At 37.5% G+C, this 12,641-nt stretch overlaps 1 protein-coding gene across 1 annotated transcript in view; it reads right to left on the bottom strand.

The window, feature by feature from the left end:
• The window catches only part of smarcd3b (SWI/SNF related, matrix associated, actin dependent regulator of chromatin, subfamily d, member 3b), a 46,341-nt gene extending 36,225 nt beyond the window's left edge, over window positions 1-10,116 (bottom strand). The window contains exon 1 of the mRNA XM_060874132.1: window positions 9,915-10,116. Within this exon, the coding sequence (XP_060730115.1) occupies window positions 9,915-9,926 (12 nt within the window). The 5' untranslated portion in view covers window positions 9,927-10,116. The remainder of the gene's footprint in view (window positions 1-9,914) is intronic.
• Window positions 10,117-12,641: the final 2,525 nt, after the last annotated feature.

Here is a 12,641-nt window from a genome sequence, read left to right on the forward strand (position 1 = left end):
ATTTAAAATGACTAGCTTTTCTCCCATAGACGGTTATCTATGGTCTATCCTTTTGGTTAACAATTTTAAACATACATAAGTCTTAGAAACCGTTTTATTAAATACTAATTCAGTCCCAAGATTTCCAAACTCTACTATTCACAATAGACATACTATACTCAGATCATTTCCCTTTTCTACCTGTACCGTTAAATTCGTTTTTTTATTGTCATTTGTGGTCAATTTTTATTCTACTTGATTCTATTTTTATGACATGGATAGTCAAAAAGCATTTTACAGCATGTTGTACTAGGTATGGTTACAGTATGTATATGATTTGAACTAATTGAAATTATTTGGTCAGATTTTAGAATTTAAATTCTAAATTCTAAGATTTTACCTTTCTAATCAAAAGTAAATGTTTCAAGACAAATGTATATATGTCAGTACAAAAATGGTTTATTATGTGATGTTAAGTGGTTTAGTACTGTAATATATTATATAATAAACCACTTTTTAAACACAAATGAATTACCTGGAAAAATGTAGAAGCAAAAATACAGAAAAAAAGATGCTTCCTAGTTACACAATTGCTGAGTTTGTCATATAGTACACAGTTATGGCAGAAAAAATATTTATAATCCTATTCTCTGGTGTCACCAAGATTTTTGAGTCTGTTTTTTTCAATTGTTCTTCATCATCAGGGAGTTTTTCCTCACTACCGTCACCTCAGGCTTGCTCATTAGATGTATATTTCTATTTAAATATATACAGAAATACATACATTTATAAATGTAAAATTCATATATGTCTGTAAAGCTGCTTTGTGATAATATCCACTGTTAAAAGTCCAACACAAATAAAACCGAATTGAACTTTAAACACCTGATACATTTCCAAAAAGGAACATTGTGCCAAATATTATCTTTGTTTTATTTTATTTGCTGTTTAAATATAGAAATCATTTCATTTTTTATTTTTTTTTTACAGACATCTTCCCTTTAAATGCTCCTACAACTGGAACCGGATACGTTCTATCTACATCTTTATAAACCAAAACTCCTTTCAAAGCAATTTGATATTCTTCTGTCCTTCGCTTGTTCTCAGCCTAAATCCATCAGCAGTGCTGTCTGACTGGAATCTGATCAGAATCACACAAAACAAATTCAGCGTTTTTACTCATTTTTTTACTCAGAAGCTTTTAAAAGCTGCTGTTCATAGTGCAGTATATTTCCTTTTTGTGTAAAAAATAAAAGCACTAGTGAACATGCAAGTGTTCACTCTGTGTGTTGAAAGGTCAGTCTGGATCTTTATAGATTAACTATAATGCTGACGCCATTCCACTTCTATCTCGCTCTCTTGGATGAATGGGATATTGAGGGCTTCCGCTTGTAAAAATGGGTCAGCCACAGTGAAAGCCAGACAGTCTGTCTCAGAAGCGATCAACAAGCTGTGGTGCAAGTGGAATTCAGTGTCCCCTCCCAAACCACACTGTAAGGCTAGATCAGCAGCCTTCCCCACTCATAACACAGCTCTTAACGGCACCGGTGGGAAATTATCCCATGCGTTCAGTTGGCCTGCTGTGAACAAATTGTGGGCTGTTTATTTATCGTTTCTTTCGCAAGCTCCAAATAAAATCGTCACATAATTATAATTACAAAAAAAATCTCTCTTCTGCACCTAGTCTGCACTGCAATAAGGCTGTGTGAAGTTACTACAGATCTATATTTACTATCCTGTGTTTGAAATGGCTTACGAAATCCACACCGATAAAGAGTTCAGCGTGAATAAATCTGCGAGCGAATAAATCTTGTGTTGTCCGAGCAGGTTATACAGTCGGCTTTAAAATCTTCGCCTCCCTTGATAAGGATGTGAATGAAAAATACTTATTTCTGGTTAATTAGCTTAATCTTAACTATGTTGCAAACACAACAGAAATCTAACCGTTTGTCCAACCAATTCTAACTGAAGTAAGTTTACTCTAAACTTAAAAAAAAATATATAGTTTTTAGTTTAGTTAAAAATATTATGCTTGTCAAAAAAAGGTCTGCATATTTAATTTGGCACATGATTACATAGCGTATATTAAACTTAATTTAAACACTTTACTGCTACTGCTAAACCCTGCTACTCTCCCCCATGCTAGCTAAAGCTAACCCTGCTACTCTCCCCCATGCTAGCTAAAGCTAACTGCTCTCCCCCATGCACTAATTATTAGCTTGAAAGATGTGGCGTATGTGTGATCAATTCACACAGAATTAAGATAAACCAATTACACTGGGAAATCTCATGAGGATGGAAGCACTGATGGAAATAATTAGTGTTAAATTTAGGCAAAAAAAGCATGCTTGGTAGAATAGAAGAGTGGTAATGTGTCTGTTGCAAAACACCTGCATTGTGGGTTTGATTCACAGCTCAGTTCTTTTATTCAGGGCTTTTTGTTAATGTGACTCACATTACACATTTGAATTAAATCAACTCAATGAGTTATATTCAAATGTGTACATTGTGGTCCATGTTATTGAATTAAGTCACATTAACACAATTAGTTTTTGGTTACAGGGGCAAAAAAACTTCTCCAAGGATTACAGGTGAGGATTTGCTGAACATGGCACATTAAACAAAATTTCCAAGTCTACAATTAAATGATCCAAGTCAAAAATTGAGATGTCCTTGAAAAAAGCCTTTTCATTCATCTAACCATAAACTGGAGCTCGGATTGGATTATGATGTTATGGAGAATCTGTAATGTTATGGAGCTGTTTTGACTCCAAAGGCCCTGGGAACCTTGCGAGGACACAGAGTGTTGGAAACTCCACGAAGGTTTTAAATTCAAAATCTGGCTTCTTCTACCAAGACGCAATAATTACAGGGCTGTGGTTGGAGCTTTCAGCAGGATAGTGATCCAAAAGATACATCCAAATCTGCACAAAAAGGGTTCAATGACCACACAATCAAGCTTTTGACATGGGCATTCCAGTCCCCTGACCTAAACCCCAGTAAAAACCTGTGGGGAGAGCTGAAGCTGAGTGAGGATCTGGGAAAATTTCGTATCGAAGAGTTTCTCAGATTCCTTACTTTGTATTTTTTTAATCTAGTCAAGCATTATGGGAGAAGACTGAGTGCTAATACGTGGCAAAAAGGCATTTTACACAAAGTAACACAGGAGTGACAAAAACATTGACACTTTATTGTCGCTAGAATAAATTTACTTCAATTAAATGTTTCTCATATTCATTGTGATGGAGCTAATTATCCTTTTTTTTAAATAACAGCCTTCACCCATATTCACAGAAGAACCTGAAGACTACATGCATATAAATTGGAATGCTTTTCTAGTTACTATAGAATTTTTGTATGTAATCGTACAAAACAACCCTATTATAGAATATACTAGTGGCACCACCTATTACCTAGTAATAAGTGTTTGTTATATATGTAAAGAAGGCCACTGATGTCTATGGGAAACCTACTACTCAAGTTACATTAACAGCTTGTAAGTTCACTGCAGAAAAAAAAACCCGTACTAACGGAAGTTTCCAGGATTACAAAGAGCTGGCTTTTCTCTCAAGCTGCCAAACATTCCACTCCAGCTAAATACGGAAGTTTGGTATTGTCCACCTCTTTCTCAAAGGAACCTCAGACACAAAAGCCGAGACCGTTCATTGTCGCGAAGTTTATACGTGTATACGAAGTTTAGTAATTCCAGTGGTGAGGAAGAAAATAAATAAATAAATAAATAAATAAATAAATAAAAGATTACTAAGATTTATGTCGAATTGAAACCAGGATTCAGAAGACCTGCAGTGTGATCTGTCTTTTTATGAACATGAACAAAAATGCACGTTCATTTTCCAACACACATTCTAAAAAAAAGGAGAAAAAAAAAACTGAATGAAAGGAGATTTCAGCAACAAAGAGCTCTGAGAAGAAAGCCACTTTAATTTCTCACCGTTTGGAAGCCTAGACTGATTTGGACTCAAGCTTTACTAAAAAATAGAAAGAAAAGAAAAAGCGTATTCAATAATCAGCTCTCGGCTGTGCCTGCCCTATCACTAAGCCTTCTTAAAGCACTTGAGGTGTGAAAGAGAGAAAAAAAAACATGGGTCCTTGAATACTAATGACGTTTTTTCTTTTATTTCCTTTTCTCCTAACCCTGCCTAACTGACAGATTGGAAGGCAGCGAGGCAAACCGCTGTGATCCTATTCAGGTTTTCCTGGCCCCTTTGGGACTGTCTCTGAAAAATATACAAAGCACTGAACTCAGAGAAGCTTCTGGGACTGGATACAGGCAGACCTGTGCTTTCTTTCACATCAGCGTGCCCTGGAACAATTGTGCAAGACTGCCTGAAGTATTAGCCGGAGGCTGAATGGCTATGCAAAGTCAGGTTCAAGTGTGTCACACTCATGTTCACACTACGGTGCTTACAAGATTACAAAAATTATTTGACCTAACTGTTTATTCCACCATATTTGTCTCACATTAAGTAGAAATGCATGTACAGAGCTATTTTCTATTTTCAGATCCAGACCGTGGTTGAAATACTCCAAAATGTGGAATAAGAGAAGCGTAAGAAAATATTGATATCGATATTGCCGCTTTATTACAAACACTCGCCAATCACGGAGCATTAAAACAGCATTCAGATACAAGAGCTTCAGCTAATGTTTACATCAAACATCAGAATGAAGAAAAAGTCTGAACTGTGTGACTTTGACTGTGGCATAGTTTTTAGTCCTGGGCTGTATCTTCATGTTGTTTTGCACTAAGCTGCCGCCACATTCAGCAGCAGGTTGGACAACTGCATGAGCAGTGTGTTCAATTGTTCCTATTAAAGTGGCTGGTTAGTGTGTATGAGTATGCGAAAACGATTCATTTTTTTTAATCATGTGAAATAGTGTGACTGATGAAATCCTCTGCAAAAATACACTAGATTAACAATTTCTTGAGATGCTTACAGCACATAATAAAATATTAATGGTTTTTACACGGGAGTGGCGACACAAAAGAAACAAACCTGGAATAGACTGGAACAATAGCTGAACAAGATGATCTAAGCTTGCTGGAATCCAGCATTTACTCATAAGCATCTCTATTAAAACTTATTACAGACACGTTCTGCTTATTTGATCGGCAAAGAAATGTGAGCTGCACAGTATCTGTCTTCTAATAGCTGAGGATGAAGACAGTATTGTCTCCATAATTCCTTGCATGAGGAGCTCAATGAGCTCGCTGTCTCTTTAACCTGCAGAAGCAGAGCAGGCGCCACACATTCCACTGGGGTTGTTACATATAAATAAAAGCCCAAAAGGAATCTAAGTGTGGAGACGAATAAATATAGATCACAAAAGGAATTTATACCTGTGTGAAAGAACGAAATGAATTAGACTGAGGAAAATCGTAGGTGCTGGGAATATACACAAATCCACCATAGCATTATATCTATTGACAGGTTGAAGTGAATAAGATTGATTATCTTGTACCCATCAAGAAGTAGAGCAAGGGGTTAGGCAGCAAGTGAACAGCCAGGTCTCAAAGTTTATGTGTTGGAAACAGGAAAAATGGACAAATGTAAGTATCTGAGCAACTATGACAAACGCCAATTTGTGATGGCAAGATGACTGGATCAGAGCATCTCCAAAACAACAGATCTTGTGGGGTGTTCCCGGTATGCAGTGATTAGTGCCTTCCAATAGTAGTCCAAAGAAGGAACTGGTGAGCACCCAAGGTACACTGATGCGTATGGGGAGCCAAAAGGTACAAGCCTGACTGGCCGAGGACCTACAGAAAAGCTACTGTATCACAAACTGTTAATGTTGGCTATGATAGAAAGGAGTCCGACGACACAGTGCACACAGTTTGGTGCACCTACAATAGGAGCATAAGAACTGGACAATGGGAGGAAAGAGTGGAAGAAGGTGGCCTGGTCTGATCTTTTGCATCATGTGGATGACTGGGTGTGTGTGTGCATCAGAGATGATACCAGGATGCACTATGGGAAAAAGGCAAGCCAGCAGAGGCAGTGTGATGCTCTGGACAATGTTCTGGACAATGAAGCCTTGGGTCTTGTGGATGATACTTTGACACGTAGCACCTACCTAATCATTGTTTCTGACTAACTATATTCCCTAATGGTAGTGTTCTCTTTCAGCAGGATAATGCTCCCTGCCACATTGCAAACATTGTTCAGGAATGACCTGATGAACATGACAAAGGATCCCACAGCACACCTTCAGAATGCTTGTCAAGTCCATGCCTTGCTGGAACAGAGCTGTTTTAGTGGCACGAGGTGGACCTACACAATATTAAGCAGGTGGTTTCGATGTCACGGCTGAGTGATATATTACAGGAACATATATTTTGCTTTTTAATTTTTTTAATAAAAGACTGACTATAAATTGTTGTAAATATCCACAAATAGTATTCATGGTCTTGCCATAATGTCTTTTTCCACAGTTTCAGGCACCACACATTCCTGCAATGCACTCTCGCAGAAGTGATGCGTGTTAGATTTGAATCCAGCCTATTCAGCTTTTCGATGAGATGTTACGCCAGAGACATTCTACTTCTACACTACAACCCTAAAGTCATGATTCATGATTCATTGTGACATGCTCTCTTTCAGTGTCCTCTTTTGTCTATAGGTTTGAATTGTGTAATGACAGGAACATTCCATCAGCACTGCCAACTCAGTTTAAGGGAAAGTAGCTAATGCGAGCTAAAAAAAAAGTCAGTAGAAATCTCCAAACGGTGTCATGGACAAATTTGCGTTCTCCTCTAATTGTCATGCTCATTTGTATAGAAAAATGAGTTTCATGAAGGAAGATACTTAAGAGTACAGAATACAGTTTGATTAGAATAGAAAATAGTATATATCTTAGTCTTTTATGATGGCACAACTAAATAAATATTAGCATATTTACAAAAATCTATCAAGACCACAGTAATAAATGAAGCTGTGGTAGCTAGTAGTGAGTAGCTGGGAACGTTACGTATGGAATCATGTGCTTTTATTATTGGTAAATAACCAAGGAGTTTAAGGATCAGGAAGACTGTCCTCTAAAGCAGTGTTTGCTCTGAATATCGCAAAATATGTCACTAAGTGGTCACATTTATCTAAAAGTCTGTTGACCCTGCCAGCCCAACATTTCATTTTTTTCTATCTGTATCAAATGTTATATGAAATACTAGTAATTAGTAATCATACAATTACTGTCTGTTCCCCTATCATTACTATGCCAAGTACACCAATATCACTACTATACCAATTACACCACTAGTATTAATAACATAGCTCAATATAGCAAAAGTTTAGGAACCCCTGACAATTTCCATGATTTTCACTTACAAATATTTGGGTGTTTGGATCAGCAATTTCATTTTGATCTATCAAATAACTGAAGGGCACAGTAATATTTCAGTAGTGAAACGAGGTTTATTGGATTAACAGAAAATGTGCAATATGCATCAAAATGAAATTAGACAGGTGCATAAATTTGGGCACCCTTGCCATTTTGTTGATTTGAATACCTGTAACTACTTAGCACTGATGAACTGGAACACACAATTGGTTTGGTGAGCTCATTAAGCCTTGAACTTCATAGACATATGCATCCAATCATGAGAAAAGGTATTTAAGGTGGCCAATTGCAAGTTGTTGCTCTCTTTGACTCTTGTCAGAAATTGTCAGGGGTTCCTAAACTTTTGTATACGCTATACATAAGCTGTATTAGCTTTAAAAACTATTCAGATAACTCCAACAAAACAACGGTTCATGTGTATATCATCCAATATAAAGTAACCACAAAGAAGAACTGGTGTTTCATTTTCCTCTCACAAATGAAACGATGAAGCAAATATTAGAAAGTGCTCAAAAATGTTCTTAGGGCAGAAAATAAATACACCAATGAAAGACATTTATGAAGAAAACATGCCATTCAGTTTACATCAGACACAAACGCAGACATGTTATTTACCCCTCAAACTGAGGAGAAGTCAAACTGATGTAAAGTACACAATATGACCAGAGGTTTGTGGACACCTGATGATTATACTCCCGATTTAGCCTCTTACTTTTTACTGTTAATATTTTAGATTAGAAAAGATTTCCACTAGATTTTGGAACAGAGCTGTTGCGATGTGTGCTCATTTAGCTTCAAGAGCATTAGTGAGATTGGACGGTGATGTCGGATAAGGAGGTCTGGGGTGCAGTCAGTGTTCCAGTTCATCCCAAATGTGGGGTTGAGGTCATGTTCTTTTACTCCAACCTTGGCAAACCATGTCTTCCTAGAGCTTGCTTTGTGTACAAATGCATCGTCATGCTGAAACAGGCTTGTTTCTCTTGGTTACAGCGAAGGAAAATTTTAATGCTACGGCATGCTGAGACATTCAAGACAAGTGTGTGCTTCCAACACTGTGACAACAGTTTGGGGTAGAACCTCATAGGGGTCTGATGATCCACGTGTCCACATACTTTTGTCCATGTAATATATCTAGTTTTAAGCTAACTCATGCTAACGTTCACTTTAGGTTTGTTGCCATGTACTGTAGCTCTATGCTTGAAATGTCATGCAACATGCAAAAAACCCACCCTGAGCATATATATTATTTAGCTTAGTTTAAGTAATTTAATAGCGTTTTTAAATCCAGCTAGCAAATGTCATGAGGATGGGGTTTCTCTGCACATGCAATAGATATTTCAGCAGTTACATTTTTCCATTTTAGCTCTAGGGTCTGTTCATTTAGATCTATCTACTCTGCTACAAATCTTGTATCCCATAAATAGTGTCAGTAATAATCAAACTAACACAACGAACAAGTTAAACATCTCTGATCAATTTGATAAAGTAAAAATGAAGCTGGAAAAGAAGTGGTCTACCATCTTGACCAGCTCGGCCTGTGTTTTGGCAGCTGATAGCTTGTCTGACCCGAGCTGAAACGTCTCAGTTATATAAGCATCATAAATGTAGGGATTTTGTTCAAGTTCCCAAGACAGAGATGCTGCAGTATACTGACTAAATAATACTACACAAACAACACTAGGAACCCTTAAAGTGTTTGTTAGGGTTTAGGAGAGAACACACAGGTGGCCAGGCCTGTTGCACATATGACAAAATCCCTTAACAGTGTGAGTGGATTCAGATTTCTGTTTTCAGCAGAAGATCCTTGGTGTTTGTACATGTGTAACACATACGGCTATGTCTGAAAAGTTACAAATGGTTAACATCAGGGCACAGAGGCCAGGGTTTAGGGTGCGTCACTGGATATAAACACAACAAAAATGGCAAACTAACCTTTTTTTTCTCTCTCGTTGTATTTTACCTTCAACACGAAGCAGTATGTCTGAATGAGACAAGCACGTGTGTTAGCAGTGAAGCCTGTAAGGTGTTAAGCACTTGACATCCTGATGATGATGATGATGATGATGATGATGATGAAGACTAGAAGAAGGACAGGATGCAGCGGGTTCTACACGTGCACTATACATGATTATGGATATTTATGCCTGCTAGTCTGCTGCTTGGAGCTTTCAAGGCTACACAGGCTGCAGATCTGTTCTACATCCCAGTTTACTGTAGCCTAATTACACACAACACGGTATTACAGATCGGTCACAACCCGAAGGCGTTTACACCTCTATACTGTACCATCTCACTCAGTATGTCTCATCAGACTCGTAGCGTTTAACGGACCTTCGCTTCCTTTATTCGTTTTTTTTTGTTTATTTCAGAAACTAGATCCAGTGGAGAAAAAAAAACTCAGCAGCGCACTGATCTGGTGCGGGGATCAGCGTGGGCACGCGCGCGCGCACACACACACACACACACACACACACACACACATATATATATACACTTTAGATTGTTTTTCCGTTTATTATCTAGAAAAGCATAAACAGTCTATTTGCGCGTTAGAATGATGATGCGTTTCCTACCTTTCTCTCCATGGCAGTGATGGTTGTGGCGAAACTGCGGCGAATGTGAAGCGCGCGCGCGCGCGTGTGTGTGTGTGTGTGTATGTGTGTGTGTGTGTGTGTGTGAGCGCGCTCTTGCTTCCGGAGCTTTTCTTGCTCGTTCGCCGTTTCTCTGCGCGCTGTTACCGAATGTGCGCGCGAGCGCAGCGGCCACACTGAAGCACACAGCAGCCCGAACAGCTAAAGCGCACGCGCGCCGCCGCCGCCGCTTACAGGCGGTTTAACGGGAAAAAAAAGAAAAGAAGAAGAAGAAGAAGACAGCTACAACTACTCAACAACATCTACAGTGATGCTCACATTATAGTTACAGTTTATTCATAAAGCACACACACCCTTGCAATAATCTATTAAACAGAGATACGTTTGATGTAGTATATATTTATATAGTCTATAGATGTATATAGGCTTAATGTATAAAACAGTCAATATAATAAACGTGGCAGGACTTGGATGCATTAACCCCGAGGCTCTGAACTTTACAAACCGTCTTTTTGTCATAAGGAGAAAATTTATTATTTATAAAAAAAATATATATAAAAATTTTTGTCATTTTCTTCTTCTTCTTCTTTTTCTTCTTCTTCTTCTTCTTCTTCTTCTTCTTCTTCTTATTATTATTATTATTATTATTATTATTTATTTATTTAATTTTTTTTTACTACAATAATAATAAATATAAAGTGGCCCCTGGTCATTACATCACATTATAAAAATCCTGACCTGAACACTAACTTTCCAACTGTACAAACATACTTAAGTGCATTTATGGTTATTTTCAATGATACATTAGAGGTGAAGGCTTCATTGGCTATTGAAAGCATTTCCAGGGTTTTTCAGTAGGATCTGTAAAGTGCTATTGCTGCTGCAGCTTTTCATTCCCAGTAAGGAGCAACACCAGATTCCATGTGTTTATTTAATCCATATTGATCCTGGTCTTCTGTTTTGCTGGCATGAAACTTAGCAGCCATCCCAGTGTGGATAACATCAAAATGCTTGTATTGTCTCCACATTCCAAGAAATGGTTTTCTTTTAGAAATGTTAAAAATAGTTACGGCAATGTTTTTGGGAAAATTGTGAGATCTGGTGAAAGTAATTTGATTACATCCACTTCAAGCTGAACCCCCGTAAGTTCCTGACACACTTGTTTAAAAATATGACCAACTTCTGGACCTGTAAAACTGATCTGGATGCTCTTGTCCTACTTGGAAGTTCTGTAAAAGTTACTCACCCATGTAGCTTTGGATGGTTCTACAATAAAACACCAGAATTCACCAAAACAGCACTTTCACACACTTTTGCACCAAAGTATAATGGAATTCTGAGGATGCTGTCGACTTGCACCTAAACGACTGTCCTGTGCTCATCGCAGCACTGTAAATCACAAAACTGAACATCCTTTAATCACACTTACTATTGGTTGGACTTAGAATCCCACTATCTGATGTCATCCAGAAGCGGATGGGATCCTTTCTGTATCTGGTTTCTTTCAAAGGTTCTTCTTCATCATCAGAGAGGTTACCTTACCAGCATCATCCACTTGGTTGTTTATCGAGGATATGTAAATGTACATCAGGATTTTTTAAATCTACTATTAAAAGTGCTATAGATATGAATAACTCAACCATAAATAATTAGAACAATAAAGAAAAACGAACGTTACAGTGAACTGTGAATCCATTACATTTTATACCTTTTTGTAATAAAAAATAGGTACATATATAATAAAGTCCTGGATGCACTTTTAGGCTCTAGAGTTTAGTTAAACAGAGAGACAAAACATTAAAGAAATACTAGATTGAACTCTAGCCTAAAGAAAACAAGCTTACAGACTCATGTAACTCAGGCACACCTTTAGCAGGGTGCATTAAAGGGACCACATATATTTAGCAAGGGCACTGATTAATGAATGTGCTTGTAAGAATAAACCACTCACATGCAAGTAATTAAAAAAGCTATGATAAAATGTAATCATGGGAAGGATTTTTTTCTACAAGGAAAACCCTGTAGGAAGCACATCACTAATCATAATCACATCTTATCACATCTTATTATGGCAATGAGGAACTTGCTTGCTTCCACATCTTATAATATTAATTGTATGGTTTCTATCTGGAGTAAAGTTTTCATGTCCTGAGAACAGAGCAAGTTTCTTTCCAGCAGTTTCTTTTCCTCATTTTTCTTCAGAAAAGAAACTGCTGGAAAGAAACTTGCTCTGTTCTCAGGACATGAAAACTTTACTCCAGATAGAAACCATACAATTAATATTATAAGATGTGGAAGCAAGCAAGTTCCTCATTCAGCTCAGTTGTGCCAAGATGCTAGAAATCTTCTCCAGGGACTAATAGGTATTCCTGAGGTCTATATGTGGAAACGTATTTGTGCATTAACACAGATGGGAAAGATTGGGAGATAAAACACATTGCACCATCAAGTCAGGTCAGCTTCTAGAAGTTTACTATAATGTGACTTCTGGTAACTGTGACCGTTATCCCTGACTGCGGAGCTGTTAAAAAAAAGCTTAATGTGGCCAATGTTATGTGCCACAAAGGTAGATGAGCTTATAATGTATGGTGTTTACAAATCTGGAGCAGGATTATAATTACTAGGTTAGTAGTAGTACATTACTGGCCTGCACCTCTTGTTACCTGTGTAAGAAATGTAATCCCTATAAAATTAACTGCTTAATATTGT

Source organism: Tachysurus vachellii, chromosome 7, assembly GCF_030014155.1.
Source record: "Tachysurus vachellii isolate PV-2020 chromosome 7, HZAU_Pvac_v1, whole genome shotgun sequence".
NCBI classification, from domain to species: Eukaryota; Metazoa; Chordata; class Actinopteri; order Siluriformes; family Bagridae; genus Tachysurus; species Tachysurus vachellii.